The sequence below is a fragment of the Ambystoma mexicanum genome, chromosome 10 (genome assembly GCF_040938575.1).
Source record: "Ambystoma mexicanum isolate Mex_15411 chromosome 10, UKY_AmexF1_1, whole genome shotgun sequence".
NCBI lineage: Eukaryota > Metazoa > Chordata > Amphibia > Caudata > Ambystomatidae > Ambystoma > Ambystoma mexicanum.
Window position 1 is genome coordinate 927,195,216 of NC_090932.1, and position 17,667 is coordinate 927,212,882.

At 44.2% G+C, this 17,667-nt stretch overlaps 1 protein-coding gene across 2 annotated transcripts in view; it reads right to left on the reverse strand.

The window, feature by feature from the left end:
* Positions 1–2,136: 2,136 nt before the first annotated feature.
* Positions 2,137–17,667, reverse strand: part of ZNF639 (zinc finger protein 639) — a 101,734-nt gene continuing 86,203 nt past the window's right edge. For both annotated transcript variants that reach the window (XM_069618690.1, XM_069618689.1), the window contains one exon: positions 2,137–3,903. In XM_069618690.1, the coding sequence (XP_069474791.1) occupies positions 2,777–3,903 (1,127 nt within the window). In that variant the 3' untranslated portion in view covers positions 2,137–2,776. The remainder of the gene's footprint in view (positions 3,904–17,667) is intronic.

Consider the following 17,667-nt stretch of genomic DNA (forward strand, 5'->3'; position numbering starts at 1 on the left):
AACTCATGTTCCTATATCTAAGCGAAGAAAAACCAGAATGGAGCACGAGAGCATTAACAATATGCCGCTCTGTGGCAGCCAGCTAGACTCTGGTCTCACAATGTAAAGACCTCATACGATACCCAACCATTCCTGAGAAGGGTCTGCAATGATCAGTGATTGAATCGAATCGCTTGTTCGAACGATTTCATTCTTAATGTTAAGGGTGGATTTAGAAGAGCATTAACGTTGAAAACATGTACTTATTTGGGGTGACAAGCACATCAATTTACCTAAACCGTACCACTAAAAAAAAAAAAAAAAAAAAAAAAAATTGGTTTATAGTGCATATTATAACTCCTCTGCTTCCTCACAACCTGCACAGGAGACCCATACATTGCCGGTCCTCAGAGAGACATGTATATAGAGATCAATAGGCTGTGATACATGTGCTGATGGGATGTACAAGTGTCAAATTCAATTTTTAAATAAAACAAGTACTAAATAAAAATATGTGCACTCACAATTTATAACAAATTCACACAAATCCCAGGTTTCTCATTGGAAAACAAGCAAGGACCAAAGTAAAGGAATATTATACCCAGTTTATGGATTTGGTGCTTCCTTCAGAGTTGTACGCATCTACACAGAAATGTCAACAAATGCAACAGTGAATGGTGCTCGTTAAGTAGCCTAGTTGAACTGCCTCTTTCACTTGCTGGCCTGATAGCCATCAAGTAGAACGTGGACCTTTTATGCAAATCAGCACAAAGCTGAACAAAATATTTCATGTGCTGCAATTAAAAAGAAATATACGATTTTTTTACATTATGAACAGGGCGTCGCACCAACCCTTGATCCCATTACTGATGTGCTGCATTTGAGGGAATAACGGAAAAATTAAATGCAACTCTAAGACCAGAAAAATAAAGCAGTTTGCATCAACAGTATTACGATGAAAAGTTATGGTTGGCTAGTGCAATAATTGCACAAACTAATCTCTTCATTGAGCGTTTCACAATCAAGCCCACTCAAAAGTGGGTAAGTGATCAGGCAAGCACAGCCCCAAGAACGGATATCCATCCTCAAGATTAGCTTCATGCGCCATGACGATGCCATTAACACCAAGACGACCAGATGGACCACGCAGCTAATAGCAGTCCGTTTGCAGCGATTCCAACGTGCAGAGAGTTTGGTGTCTTACAATTAGACTCTTGAATGTACTCATTTTCGGTTTTTTCGTGTGTGGTATGGGAGGAGGGGTAAGGGAAGACGATGTGGGGGTTGGGGGGGCGGAGACAACCCCCCCTCCCAGCCCCCCCATTAACAAAAATGAAAAAAAGTTGACATAGAAGAGTCGAACTATTACACTACAAACTAGTCGATGGAATCACAGATCCATGGCCGTCACATAACGCAGGATAAAAATGACAAAATTCTTGGTGCAACAAATATTCAAAGATTTGCTTACATAAGCTACAATATCAAGGACCCAGACCACTTAACAGCTTGACATTTTTGACTAGATTTAAGCAAGTGATGGTTCTCTTCAGCGCTTCCCTAGCACTCCCTTATTGGTGGGAGTTGCAGAAGGCAGCAGCTAGACTGGATTTTCTGAAAGTCCCGATGGGTCCATCAAAAACAGCATCCTTCAGTTGCACACCCCCATTTCTGAACTCTTTTACCCATACATACCCAAAGGCATTCAAAAAGGAGGGCGAGGGGAAATTAGCAAGAGCCATGTGTATGTACTTTGCAAAATAGTAACCGGCAGACATCTAATCAAATGCCAATATATCCTCACATTTAGTAAAACAAAGATAATCGTTTTGGGGCACAAATCTTCAATTTTATATACTACTAACAATGTATGTTTTGATGCCAGCCAAGTCTCCTTTTTTTAATGCAGTTCACAGAAGTTCGAATTCTGCCAAAGAACACGGTTTCCGAGGATTAGCTGGGAACTTGTTTATAATTAATGTTTAAACAGAGCCTACCTGATCAAGGACTCTAAATGATTATACACCACACATTTTCAGCCCAGTGTTACCTATTCCTAGGGAGTCGTTCCAACATTGGGTGCAGGATGTCTCATGCACTTAGAATTAAGCATGACCACGAGCACAATACAATTATATACACCATGCTATGTCCAACTCCTTGGGAAAAATAGCCAGGCTTGTTCAGTGACTGGCAAACTTTATTAAAAAAAAAAAACACAACTGGCAAGGATCTTTTAACTTCATTGACAGAACCACAGAACTCTGGAACTAAAGACATCACATTTAACACGTGAATGCTTGCACCAAACATGGTCATAGTACCAGTTACGGTATATTGCAAAATATTCCACCTTTTGGAAAGTACTAAAGCAGGGCTCAACTTCCGGTTCACACTAAATATTGCACAGCACAACTTAATCCAACTATTTTTTACCATCTTCCCGGACCAAGCCTTTACTGAAGTATAGCCTTCTACAGATTGGAAAACCCGACATTTATAGCCTTTACAAATTAAACACCACTTCAAAAACTGAACTGTCCAGAGAAAACATAACTACCATGTGCACCAATGTTTATTTCAGTTAGCCACATTCCTGCTTTTCCATTGCGCCTATAAATGGCTGAGAATATATTCAGTCAAGACAGATGCGCAAAATGTTAACGAGAAAATGTTATGGGTGCTTTGAGCAATCTTTTTCAAACGACTCAGCATGGCAACGAACGTTGAAAGTTTGATCTCAACACGATAATGCTACCTTCAGACGGGCCTACACATTTTCACGTAAATACCAGCATCAGGGCTTGTCATGTACCTGAAGGTGGCTTTTCAGCTCATCATCGGAGCCAAATCTCAACATGCAATCACTGCATTTGTAAGGTAAATTTGTGGCATGCCTAAAATCGAGGTGAGTTTTTAGATCTTCAAGCTGTCCAGTGGAATACTCGCAATACTGGCACAGGAAGACCCCTTCAGATAAATGAAGATTTAAATGCTTGGTGTACTCCAACATACCCGAGAAGCCTTTACCGCAGTCATCACAAACATGCGGGAAAAACCTTGTATGCTCAATCGCCACATGCCGATTAACATTGGTATGAAGTCTGCTTCTAAAGCCGCACACTTGACAGACAAAAAAATTATTGGATTTATCAAAGCTGATCTTGTTCAGGAGACTGAACTGTCCATTCTCGGAATTATAGGTGTCACTTAGCTCTATTAATTTACAGGCATGCTCGTTCACCACATGGCTGTGCAAGTCTTCTGGGTCATTGGTTTCATGCTCACAAAACTGGCACAAGTACTGCTCATCACAACTGTGCTCCTGGAAGTGTAGGTACAACTCGCTGCTAGTGCAAAACTGTAGGTCGCACTGCTCACACCAGTAGAGAAAGTCATTGAAATGGACATCGGCCACATGCTGACTCAGGTTCTCAAAGACCGACGTTTTGAAATCACAGTATTTGCAGCTGTAAGGGTCTTCTTCGTGTACTTTTGAATGTTCAAGGAGTAAATCGTCAGTAGGAAAGCTCTGTTTGCACACTTTACATACATTGGACTCTTCACATTTGTGCTTCAGAATCATATGTTGCTTTAAGTCGGAAAAGTACTTGCTGTTAAAATCGCATTGTTCACACTTGAACATACCGCAGTTATTGGCCCTCAGCAATGGCCATTTTTGAGGCAGAGTAATGTTGGAAGCCTGGCTTTTCTCAACAACATTTTCACAACTGCTATTTGGGGATGGCTGGTCTTCTTCATCTTCTACTACTGGGTTTTCTTCATCCTCATCTTGTATGGGAGAGGCAACATCTTCATCTTCTCCAATCGTTACTTCTGCCGGCATCATCTCTGGGCTAAGCGGGTTGTCGAAAGTAATAGAATCGCACATCTCTTCGCCCGGACCATTACTCGAGGGTTCATCTAAAAGAGATTTGGTAGAACACATCAGACAACATTGCTATGACAAGTGGAACTTCAAGCTGAAGTTAAACGTAATACAATGTATGGCCTTTAACGGTTCATTATTAAGTAATGGGTACATTTAATGGAACCAGTTTAACTTTGTACATTTAAAATACAACACCTCCCACTAAGGCAAGTCAGGATGTGACGAGAAGGTATACACGCATTTTGTTGACCACTTTTTCATCGTGGGACTTTTCATCGCCGACCCTTTCAACGCCAACATTTTTTTTAAAAATGTGTTTAGGGGGTGGGGTGTTTGTGCGGGTTGGGGTATGATTATTTAATTAAGGGGGGATTTTGGGGGCACAGCCCCCCCCCATGAATAAAATTAAAATGTTGGCGATGAAAGGGTCGGCGATGAAGTCCCACGATGAAAAAGTGGTTGACGAAATAATGTAGAACCGTCGAGAAATGTACTGTACATTTCCAGGGGCCAAAAATCATGTTATTACTCATTACCAGGGTTTGAATATTTGCAATTGAAACAACCGGTTTAGGTAGATTGCATCAGTTCTACTTCATTCATGCAAATGATATTTAACGCAACAGATGGTCTCTTCTTTCCTCCGTGTTCTAAGGTCTTCATAGTGTTGCAATTCTGCTATGGCCAAATAGCTGGAAGGGTGTTTAAAAAAAATAATTAAAAACGGAATACATTCACATTTCTTATTAAGCCCAATGATTTTTCTATGGCCCGGACACTAGAACCTTTGCTTTTACAATTATCAGTTTGTTCCCAAGTATACACAATGTTTTACCAGAAAGCATATGGTGCCCATTGACGGTAAATTATCACTTCACTGGCTACACCAGGAATCGTTCCTCTACGACATTTTCCATGCCTGGATGCCAGGCACACTGCACATGCTGAAATGTGTCAATTAGCCATTTCTATTAGTTTTCTACTCACACATACTGGATTTGTCCAGTTTATACCCATCTTTTACAGGATCTACTTTAAATTGATTTTGAAAGGAACTTGCATGTACACGGATCCTTTTCCTGGGTTCATCTTGGGTCTCTGCTGTTTTCCATCAAACGTATGGAACCGTCACATGTACCAATGATTTTCTAATTATTTTCAATCACTGCATCACACTCCTGCCTACTGAAATGTAGTTTGTATCACTTTACCTTCCTCTTGGTGCCACATGTAGTGCATTATGTACATTTGTATCATTTCTGCTATGCACTAGAGGGGAGCGGACTTTGTGATACATTTGACTTTTTTTTAAATTGTGTTTATTATACACATTTACAGAAACCTTTATACAAAATTGTATGCATCAGTTTTAACATTCTTCATGTGCGACATTCTTGGTCCAGAACATGGCTTTGTAAATGTGTTTTGCTGCTGTACAGGGTTCCATTTTTCTCTTCAGCCCATAGCCTAGTAGTGGGCATACTATCTTGCGAGTGATTAGGAACCAGCTATGCCCTTTACGGTCATACTGTGCATCATGTTGAACCCAAAAGGACCTATTGGGCCTTCTAGATATTCGATATGTGATGTTCTAATAAAAGCCTTCCTCCTCCCTGGAGTTAAGCTCGACTGCTTTGCTACTTCTACCACTTTGAGAGGTTGGTCTTTTTCTTGATTGGAACTCATCTTGCCTTTATGTTGGGATTGTTTTGCATTGTTAGGACAGTTTTTCTGAAGCCCAAGGGCTTAGTAAAACCATTCAACTGAGACAGTACAATACTCTTATTAGAAGGCTGTACCACCCGAGTATATGGTAGCGTAGACAGAGCAGCAGCCAGGTTTATCGTAGGAGGGAGAGAGGGCTGTAGAATCAGTACAAAGAAACTGGATTCTACATATGGTCCAAAGAAACGCTGATACACTGAGTTGTAAAGAAATAAAGGATTTATTTTATATACAAGCAGACCAACAGATTCTTCGGTACTATCATAAAGCATATAAACTCAAACTCATAAAAACACAACACTATGCTTTAAATACACAGATCAAAGCACAGACCTTATTTAGAACACCATACAGTATTTCTAAAGAGGTGCGGGGAGGAGTGGGGCGGTTAGGACCATAGATTTAATTTCAGTAATACAAGGGTAGTAGACCCTGTAGGTTATGCAGTGCCACTCAATAAGTAAATCACATAGCCAAACAACTTGTAAATATATGTTTCTGAATAGTGGAATACAGATTCAAGGAACAGTATATACCTCTACTACTTTGTGATAACCCACAGTTTTACTAGGCGAGTAAGACCTTTTCGTGCAACATACAAGACCGGAGGCGAGCATTATGCTTAACTTCTTTAATTACTGCTAACCACAGCTTTTAAAATCTTTTTGTTTCAATGTTTCTTTTTCATAACTCGTATAAACAGGAAAAAAAAATGAATCATAGCCTTAACACGGCTAAACTACATCCCCATGAGGCTCTTCAATATGGTAGTCCAATAGCCTCTCTCTCACTGTCCAATCAGGCAATCCCATCTACTATAAGTCACTGCCTCTCTGGGTCCCTTCCTCTTTTTTGCTGCACCACAGATAAGTGACACCAATTCTAGCAGTACCTTGCTATGCTGTGTTTATGATATTAATTGTCAAAACGTTAAGTTTATATATTTGTATAGCGCGCGTACCATTAGTGCAAGCGTATTAGCATTCGAGTTCGAAACGCACGCGTTCATTTCGCGGTCAAGTTGGACTTTCAGGACGGCTGACTGCTGAGCCCGCGAGTGATCTCACTCGCTTTAGGGCTCGGCCAGTCACCCGCGAACGAACACCGACGGAGATAAAGAGTATCGCGGGCAATGCGTAGTACGCATGAAGCCCCACTCCCCTTTAGAAACAAGGGAAGCGCGCGCATGACGGTATTCCTCTCAGAGTTTTGTTCTCACACGGAGGAAGCCAACGGCAATTCTACGCTCCTTTTCTTCTCTCCCGAACGCGCAAAACTGATTAATTTGTTAGCGGGTCGCCTGCGCACATCAGAGGCATTCAAGGCAATTTCCCAAAACTAAAAAAAAAAAAAAAAAAAAAAGAAAACGAAAATATCTTTTCTGTTGCCAGCAACAAAAGAGGTGCTACAGTTCTCAACCTGATAGCCATCCTCTGTGAGGCACACATAATACCATGGCGTACAGCATGGATAACGAGGCTTGGAGTGAAGGGAGTGACAGAGAACCAGAGCAAGAGGTGGAATACATAGGAGAAGATATGGACCTCTCCAATAGCTTCAAGAAAGTGCTAGGCGACTCATTGGTTCAAGCCGTAGCACTAGGAGTCAAGCCTCTACAAGACAGGCTATTGGTCCTGGAAGAAATACTGGGCAAGAAAGCTGGCACGCTCGACAACCCCGGTGAGGGAACCTCCACACAAGAGCCTCTGAGACAAGGTGCGAAGGGGAAGAAAGTGGCCTGGAAGAGGAAACGCTCTTCTACTCCCCCGGGCTCAGATACAGGGAAGGATAAGTCCCTAGAGGTGGCTGATGCTTTCAATAGGCTAAAAAGCGGCTTTCTTACAAAGACAGCCTTGCCCAACCTCGTACCCCCTATCCCAGGGGCGACAAATATAGGGGATAACTCCTCATCCTCAGAGCATTCGGATCAGGAAAGGGGAGAGGATGATGATCAGAGCATAAGCAAAGTGAGCGTAGTCTCGCAGAAGAGTACAAGCGAGCCTAAAGCCAGCGGTGTGGAGGCCCCTCTGGATGAAGACGACATGTCAGACATGTTTGAACCGGACACAATAAGGCACCCCAGATCAACGGACTGGACCCCATCACCAAGAGTAGCCCTGTATATGTCCCAGAAAATGAGAAAACCTATGGAGAAAGATATTAGATTCAGACTTAAAGTCCGAGACCAGAGCTGACAGGGAAAGTAGCAGATACACCCGAGCTCGACACAAAAATGCTAACCTTCATAACGAAGGCAGGGAAGGACACCAGAAAAGGCATGGAAGACGTGCCAGGATAAACTGTTAGACCTAGCTGGACCCATAGCGAAGATAATGGATTTAGCCGAGAGGGCTAAAGACACTGGGGAGCCAGTCGACCCACTTCTATTAGCAGGATGGGCGCAAAGAGCAGTCTGCATGCTGGGCAACGCAAACTGTGCAATATCTTCAGAGAGACGTAGATCGACTTTACTGAAGATTGATAAACTAGGAGACCTGGCGTCTTACGAAGCCGGGGAAAGCGCCCAAGGGCTCCTGTTCGGAGACACATTTGTGAAAGAGATGAAAAGATTTGTCGGGACATGCACAGCGCTGGAGAAAGCGCAAGCCTCCATTAGGAAGGTATTCCCGGGGAGAGTTTTTTCAGCGGCTGGTCGATAAAGGCCGCTTGACCGGCCGATTCAATAATAGAAGATCACAAGGCCCCAGAGCCCAGTATTGGGAGACCCGACAAAAAGACGCCTTTTTCCCGAACAGAGGACGAGGTTCTCGGGGACGCGGATATTACCGACACCAGAACAATAACACAGGTGAGAGAACGTGCAGCAACCTATCCTCCTGTGGGGGGCAGGACAATGCTTTATTTGCACAACTGGCACGATCCATCGTCAGATGCATGGGTCATTCAGACCGTGCAAGGCTTCTTTCTAGAGTTCCTAGATCATCCGGTGCAAGATCGCCCCCTCACAGAATTCAAATGACACAGGCCGAAGAAGATTTTAGACGCAGAGATCCAGGATCTTGTGTGCAAAAACGCGATAGAGGGAGCGGGCAATCCTTCCTGAGCAATATGTTCCTAGTCCGTCGCAAGAACAAAGTTCGTCCAGTAATCAATCTGAAAGAACTCAATAGCTGGTTAGTGTACAAGCACTTCAAGATGAAGGGAATCCATCTACTAGGAGACTTAATCAGAAAGGGGGATTGGCTCGCGCGCCTAGATCTGAAAGACGCTTACCTCACAGTTCCGATAGCATCCCACTGTCGACCCTTTCTAAGATTCAGGTGGAGAGACGAACTCTGGCAATTGAGATGCCTACCCTTCGGTCTAGCGTCAGCACCATGGGCGTTCACCAAGCTTATGAGGCCCATCGCGACAGCACTTCGGGAACAAGGGTGTCGATGATTGTCTACCTGGACGACATCCTATTTATGGCCGAAAACAAAGAGCGCTTACAGAAGCAGATTCAATGGGCGATGGAGCCAATTTCCACCTAGGATTCCTAGTGAACAAAGACAAATCAGAGCTTACGCCGACCAAGCGGCTAGAGTTGTTGGGTTTCACTATAGATACGAAGAAAGCTACCTTGGAGTTACCAACTCAAAAAATGAGAGCTATCAAGAAAGATCTGAGAACAGCACTCAAGAAACCGCTGATCTCTCGTTATCTAGCCAGGATAGTAGGTCTTTTAGCAGCATCCATACAAGCAATATTTGCCGGCCCGTTAAATTATCGAGCTCTTCAGAGGCTGAAGATCAAGTACCTAAGGAAAGGGTGGAGATACCATCGACTAGTTCCCCTAGACGAAGAAAGCAAATCAGAACTCACCTAGTGGCTCCACAATATGGAAGCCTTGAACGGCCGTGCCATCTTCGGAGACATACCAGGGTTAGTTATAGAGTCAGACGCCAGCAGGTCCGGCTGGGGAGCACGATGCGGCAACATAGAAACAGGCAGAAAATGGTCAAAAGAAGAATTGGAACTACTTATCAATTGCCTAGAATTACTAGCGGGGTCTTTCGCAGTAAAAGCGTTTACCAGAGAAAAAGCACACTGCAGCATCCTTCTCAAGATGGACAATATATCTGCAGTAAGGTATATAAACAAGCTGGGAGGTACCAGGTCCAGGATGTTAGCGGAATTGGCAAAGGATTTCTGGCACGACTGCCTACAGAAGAAGATTACAGTCAAAGCAGAGCATCTCCCAGGGGCTCTGAACTCAGTGGCGGACTGGAACTCCCGACACCTAGTATATTACAGCGACTGGAAACTACACAGACATATTCAAGAAGTTGGTAGCAAAATGGGGGCCCTTGCACATGGACCTGTTCGCCTCGAGGCTAAACACACAGCTGCCGGATTACTTCAGCTGGAAGCTGGACCCGGGAGCCCAGGGGACGGATGCATTCATGCATCATTGGGGGTCGCAGAGACACTATGCCTTTCCCCCTTTGCGATGCTGGCGAGGGTACTAGCAAAAGTGCGCAGAGACGAAGCTCAGATAGTGATAGTGACACCAGAGTGGAAGTCGCAAGCCTGGTTTCCAGTTCTGATGGAACTTTCTACGGATTTTCCACAGAAGATTGCATACAGACAAGACCTGCTAACCGATCCAGCAGGAGCCCCTCACCCTCCGATAGAGGATCAATCCTTAACTTTGATAGCGTGCAGAATTTCAGGCATAGATTGCGCTTGCCAGGCCTTTCAGAAGACGCTACAAGGCTTATCAATCTATCATGGGCCCCATCTACGATCAGGAGCTATAATTCCGCGTGGCAAGCCTGGGACTTATGGTGCAGGGGGAGGAGTATATCTCCCTTTTCAGCACCTGTAGTCCAAGTGGCGAATTTCCTAGCCAGCCTCCCGTCTACAGGGAGGGCGTTCAGGACTGTAGGAGTATATAGGTCAGCGATCTCTGCTGGACACGAGCTAGTGGACGGAGCACCAGTAGGGGAACACCAAGCGGTGTCAGGATTACTGAAGGGTGTAAAAGAGCAAACGCCCAAGTACTCGTTATGGGATGTCCAAAAAGTCATACATCTGTTCGAGCAGTGGCCGAGTAACAGCTTTCTGTCAGATAAACAACTTTCAGGCAAGCTAGCTACACTCCTTTGCTTAGTGTCCTGTAGAAGAGTTTCAGACGTTATAGCCCTAGAGATAGACAGGAAGATTTATTACCCGGAAGGGATAGCCTTCATCATAGCGCAGCGTACAAAAGACCAATTCTAAAGTGATCTCATACCCATACTGGCCGAATAACGAGAAATTGTGTGTGGTGAATTGTATAAAGTGTTATGAAGCAGCGACAGCAGCGGTTAGACCGAAGGGGGTTAGCCAGTAGCTCATAGCACGTATAAAAAACCATACAAAGCAGTTACGTCAGCTACTATTGCTAGATGGGTGAAGGAAGTGATGGAATTGGCAGGTATAGACACGTCTAAATTAGGAGCGCACTCTACCAGAGGTGCCATGGCTTCACAAGCTTTTGCAGTCTGAGTTCCAGTGCAAGAGATCATGAAAGCAGTAGACTGGTCGAGCGATTCAGTCTGTAAAACTATTTACTTCAAACCAGTATCCAATATAGCAGCTGCTGTTGTAGAAAGCTTTGAACAAGCATAATGTTCGCCTCCGGTCTTGTCATAGAATAAAGATTGCCCATGCGACTAGCGCAGGAAGTCTTGATTCCATTAAAGACACGGAGGCGAGCATTATCCCACCCTAAGGGAATACGGCTGTAAGGGGCATAGTATGAACTGTAATACATCTCACAGAAAATGTATGTAAATGCTTGATTATAACGTGATGAATCGTAGTCCCCTCCCTAACGTGCACATTTCTCTTTTTGCATAGGAGAGGAGCAAAAGAATCACCGAGATTAGAGTGTACGAAGGCAGCAGAGCTGCGGAGTTAGAATACGGATAGGCTACCAAGAAAAGAAAGGACAGATTCAGTTGGATTATGCGAGAGTGCAGCTGGATTTTAGACATTTGTTCAGTAAAAGCGAGCTGCAAAAGAAGAGGAAGGGACCCAGAGAGGCAGTGACTTATAGCAGAAGGGATTGCCTGATTGGACAGTGAGAGTGAGGCTATTGGACTAACATATTGAAGAGCCTCATGGGAGGATGTAGTTTAGCTGCGTTAAGGCTATGAGGTTTCATTTTTTTTTCTGTTCATACGAGTTATAAAAAAAAAAATACGTTGAAACAAAAGAAAGATTTAAAAAGCTGTGGTTAGCAGTAATTAAAGAAGTTAAGCATAATGCTCGCCTCCGTGTAGATTAATAGAATCAAGACTTCCTGCGCTAGTCGCATAGGCAATCTTTATTACAGCTGTTTCAGCTCAGTGGCACACAGGCTAAGATAAGCAAGAACTCTTTACACCAATTTTGGATGCTCCAGGCAAACCAAGGTCAGCTACACCAAAAGGAAAACTTTTCAGGAATGGCACACAGTTATTGTTGTAGAGTTCTTGCTTATTTTAGCCTGTGTTCCACTGAGCTGAAAAACAGCTGTAATTGTATGTTGCACAAAAAGGTCTTACCTGGTAAAACTGTGGTTTATCACAAACGCATTCTAGGCAGGTAAGACCCAATGTAATATTCCATTACAGTTGCTTTTTAAAGATCAGTGGAACACAGATTGAGATGAGCAATAACTAACTTGTTTTAGGATGGCACATAGCTAACACAAGTTAAGTATAACCTTAGGCAGACATTCTGGATAGGCTAACAGGTCTGGGGAAGCAAGAGCCAATTGGGGACACTCATACATTTATCCTATAGGAATAGTAAAATGAAACCAACAGCATTACTTTTGGAGACGAGGCACAACCAATTTACAACTGAGCATCTTAAACTTGTAAATACTTTTCAGAACAGTGCAACACACAGATAAAGTAAGAACTTTTCTAACTGTTCACTCTCAGAGCTACAGTTACCACCCAGCTTCTTTTACAAGTAAGTAACTTTTTAAAACTTGTCATTCGTTTCAAGGCAGAACCCTTTTCTTATCCAGTCCTTGCCTTATTCTATAGCATGAGTTCACTCAGAGGCAGTAGAGGGATCCTAGTGGTCTCGGCAACAGCTGTAGGCAGGGTGAGATAGAGTTCAGTTGGAGGCAAATTCAGAGTTCCAGAGGAAGACTGTACAAACAAGTAAGTATTTCACTTTAAAGTTACTCGAGGGTCTAGCGACTTCAGAGAAAAACTAGGAGGATTGCACAGTGGGCCTGGGTGAACAGGATGGGTCGCCTCCCAATCACATAAAAACATCCCAAAGCTATACAGAAATCACAAAGGCTTAAGGTAGGTAAATATCCCAGGCAACAGTACCCCAGCACGGAAGAAGAGTTGCAACAGGAAGACTTCAGGATCGGCAGCCAAAAACCCGGTTGATTGATTCCTTTGTCAAGACGTCAGGACTTGGAAGGACGTTTTGCAGCAGGGATTACAGGAGAAGGCTCCATGCAAGAGATTCCTCGCAGCTGGGTGCAGCTCTGTGGATTTGGCGCCTTTTTAGGACCACAGAAGACGCCAGAATATCGCTGGTGATTCTCATCGTTTGCAAGGTACACCACTCCGCAGAAGGGAATTTTCAGACCTGAATCATGCCTCAGAAGATCCAGCAGAATCCCCAGTTTCAGTGAAATTCGGAAGACTGCACTGCCAGATGGCTCGAGGTCGGAGGGTATTGGGGTATTGCAGCACAACGTGGGCTGGCTCAAAATGCAGGTGGCCTGGAGTCTAGTGGGTCTCACCAGGCTTTGGTGACACAGCAGGCTCTCTGGTCGCTGGAAATCATCTCGGCTGCGGTTTCTTAATCTTGCTCTTCGGTTTTTGGTTCCAGTGGTTGACTAACTCTTCAGATTCCAGGATCAGACTTATGTAGGAACCCCAGCGAATCAAACAGCCATCCAACATTCAAACTTGGGGGAGTTGGCAGTCCTTTCAGGACAGCCAGCCTTCCAGTTTTAACTGGATTCTCGCAGTCAGGCTGGAAGACAAAGGGATGCAGAGCTTTGGACTCCACCCTCGCTGCCTGCCTTCAGAAACATTCTGGAGCCTGGTGCAGTGAATTCACAGGATTCCTGCCAAAGGAAGGAAGAAAAAAAAAAAAAGACAGGGGCCCATTTAGGTAAAACAGCCCGTGGTAAAGGTAAACCGAATAAAAAGGTTCACTGCCACTAGCCATATTCTGCAGTGTCAAAGAACTAGAATTCCCCAGCTCCCCACCTACTTCCATCTTTAAAGAAGACGCTTGGTGCAACAGTATCCAAACCACACTCATGGGCAAAATCACGCAACTTCAAGACAAAATTAACAGGCCATCCCATTGCAGTCCTACTGCCCACCACACATCTAAAACATTTATTTTTCAATGCATATCATACAGATGTGATAAACATCATTAATCATCCAAATTATCACAACACAAACCTAAATGAATCTTGCATATAAATAACGCTGAAAATCAGCTATTAAATCTATAACTGAATTCAAGAAAAGAGTAAAACAGAATAGAAGGGAAGATAGAAAGTGACCAAGGACAGCAAACCATAGAGCAATTTTATCAATCAACTTTACCAACAATTATAAAATCAATAAATAGTAATCCTCAAACTTTGAAAATGATTCATACTATTACAATGTCATTTATATATTTATATTCAGAGACACTACATCCTGAATAAGGATTTGAATGTATCCGTAGACCGAGGAAACTATTCCAAACGTCCCAGAATTTCTCAATGTCACCAGCATTCTTGTAAATGTCTTTCTCGTAGGTTGAAACAGTTAGAAGTTCCTCCACCCATTTGTCGAAGTTAAAGGAGTTACTTGACTTCCAAGATCTCAATATCATCCTCTTAGCAATCATACTGGCACAGAGTAGCCAAGCTATCTGCCCAAAAGAGATGTACCTAAGCTATCTGCCCAAAAGAGATGTCATCCATCACGGATACATCGCCTAGAACTAGTAAAGTGGCCAAGAGTGGGATTGCACAGCTCAAGACCAGCCCCAACCTCTCACATACAATCTCCCAGAACTTCCTCGTTTTAGGACAAAACCAAATTAGATGACTGAGGGATCCTCGTGCACCCTTGCATTTCCAACAGAGTTTCTTGTCCATGAGTTGCCTCTTAAATAACCTAACAGGTGTCCAGTAGGATCTACAGAGCAATTTTGTTTGTGGTGCCCTAAGACCCCAATCCAAACTCACCAGCCGGGTATTCTCACAGCAATGCTGCCAACAGATATGGTCAATGTCTTCTCCCAACTCTTCCGCCCAAATTGCTGGCAGCCTTGGATCCACCACACATCTAGCATCTGGCCCTTTGAATTCCAGCCTATTGACACAACCAGCCTAGCCAACCAAGGTCTCAAGCCCTCCCGCTGCAAGGGAGATGCCTGCCCAGCCACCTTAGTTAAGGAATGTGCACACCCTTACTACCGCTCATCGCCACGATTAACACTTCCTTTGCTTCCTGCACTGTCCCAACCTCTCAAAGAATCATGGGTCTCCTCATTACTAAAAAACCCTCCCTTGACCCTGCTACCCCCACTACCACCCAATCACCACAGTGCCCTTCTTGCTCAAAATCATGGAGTCAGTCACCCATCTACAAATCTAATCCTTCCTAGAATCACACCAGGTCCTATGATCGAGACAATCAGGTTTCTGTCCCAAGCACAGCAACGAAACAGCCCTCCTAGAACTAAAAAAACAGCTAGATGTAGCCAATGACCAAGGATCCCTCTCACTTCTACTACTCAACCTTTCCGCTGCATTTGACCTAGTTGATCATGTGATCCTCTGCCAAGCACTGTCCACTTATGCCCACTTCTTGCCAGATGCCACCAACAGGATCTCTGCTTTCCTAGCCAATAGATCCCTCACGGGACTTCGCTGGAGACTCTGCTGCCACCCCCACACCCACTTCTTGTGGCATCCAACAAGGCTCTTGTGCATCGCCCACACTGTACAACGTGTACACCAAACACCTCTTCGACCACCTTGTTAGGGAGCATTCTCAAAATGTGCCAATTTATCTTACCTTTTGAGACCCCCTGCAACTTTGCTGGATTTCTTGGATTTGATTTTTCTACCTGGGAAGAGGGAGAACCTTTTCTCCCACGCTTCCTTGTATGGATGTGCGTTTTATTTTTGTGTTCTTTGGTTATGGAGTTTTAAAACAACTCCAGTGGCATCATCTTTTTCTGTGTCACACAGCACTTTCGGTGCAGTGGCACAGGGATGTCTTTCAGACTTCCCAAGGTTTAAATACCTTCTCTGGGACCGACTACCGTCTCCCAGAGCATGTAAAGTTAAATTGACTACTAGTTATTTTTAATTTACTGATCCAGCACACACTTATCTTCATATAGAGTGCTGGAGGGGTTGCCTAGCTTCCCACCCCCCAGAGAGTCAAAAACACTAATGTAACAGTCAGATGTTACCTTTTCCTACTTTAAATGGCTTGTGGCAGTGGTTTAGATCAACTACCGCGATTTTTCTCGACCGCTAACAACGGTAGCTAAAAAAATCAGGTCAGCCAGGTTTTTCAATATGGCACCCCAGATTTATCTGTAAAAACAGACTCTGGTCATCTTTTTTGCCATTTGTCCTCGGAAAAGCCCTTCTTGCGTTTGTCTCTGCGCGCCAAACCAGGTTTGGCCCCTTTGTTCGTTAGCAGGCTTCAGTGCTGAAGCCCTCCTCTGGCGCCCGAGTGTCTGGGGTGGACATAATGTGAGGGAGGTGCCCGAAACTCCCTGTGCTTAGTCTCCTAGGAGACCTGAATGCACTCTGGCGTGATTGGCAGGCTGACTGTCCGGCAAGGACAGCCACCCTGCTGTGTGAGTGACAGCCAGGCTGGAATGAATGGGGGAAAATTGTTTCTAAGCAGGTCTCTGGACTTGGAAAGCAGAGTCGACCACAGGAACGAAAGAACCGAAGAGCTGAAGGAAGAGGACTGCTGCAACTCCTGGATGACCGGTGAAGCCCTGCTGCAGGTCCGAATTGCCTGAAAACTACATTGACAGAGAAGCCCTTCAAGGTCAACTTCTTCCCTTGAGTTTGGTGGGAATAACCAACTCGCAAGCCACCTGGACACCGTCCCCATTTTGGCTGAATTTTCATCAGAGTGCTGTTGAAAACCAGAGGGAAGGAAACCAGCTCGTGGACTTTAAGGCACTCACACTAACATCTTGCTAAAGCTTTTGGCCTCATCCCTGGGCAGTGCTGGATCCACCAGACGTCGTCCTTGTCCCCACGACTGAAGCTCAGCAGCAGCGAGATCTGCTCGAACTGCCAGGAACAACTGCCTCAGCTACAGCTCTTCTTCATTAACAAGATACACTGCAAACGCAGTCCGGAAATCTTTTTCGGCCATCGAGAAAGCACGTGAAACGTTCAACTTCTAAGGCGTGTCCTTCCCTAAACATTCGGCAAACTTTCCGCCTAGCCAAATTCTTCAACTCTGTGGCAAAGACTTTACCGTTACTACCAGAACTGTGCTATCCAATACAAAGACTCTAAACCATTGACTTTGGCCCAGGCCTGAGATGAATTGCTGGTTGGAGGTACTGAAACCCTTTGCTCTGCCTATGAATGCATTTGTGCAGCCTATTCTTATATCCTTGTCTTTTTACCCCTTTTAAAAGTATATGAAGTGCCATTTTGCTCCCACTTCAGGAGAGCTAAACTTGTTCACTTACTTACTGGTTGTGTATTTGTGGTTCATTAGGGTGTGATATTGAGCTGCTCTTGCTAGTTTAATGTTTTCAAACTGAGTAAATAAATTTATATTCTTTTACCAAGAAACCTTTAGCGTTTGTTTGAATTACTGTATTAGTTGGTCCTTCGTGTAACTTGTTCTACCGCTCACTTAAAATCTTGAGATAAGTCTGGTTGCTCAGCCACCGCTACAACCTTACTGTGTAGTACAGGCTTGTACCAAAGGTGAAATTGTGATTGCACTTGTAGTCTTAAATTGGATGCAATGTTCCCAAAGGGTACTGCATGTGATTCTGCCTAACACACAGACACCCTTGGTGTCTCATACACCAACTATGCGGACGAC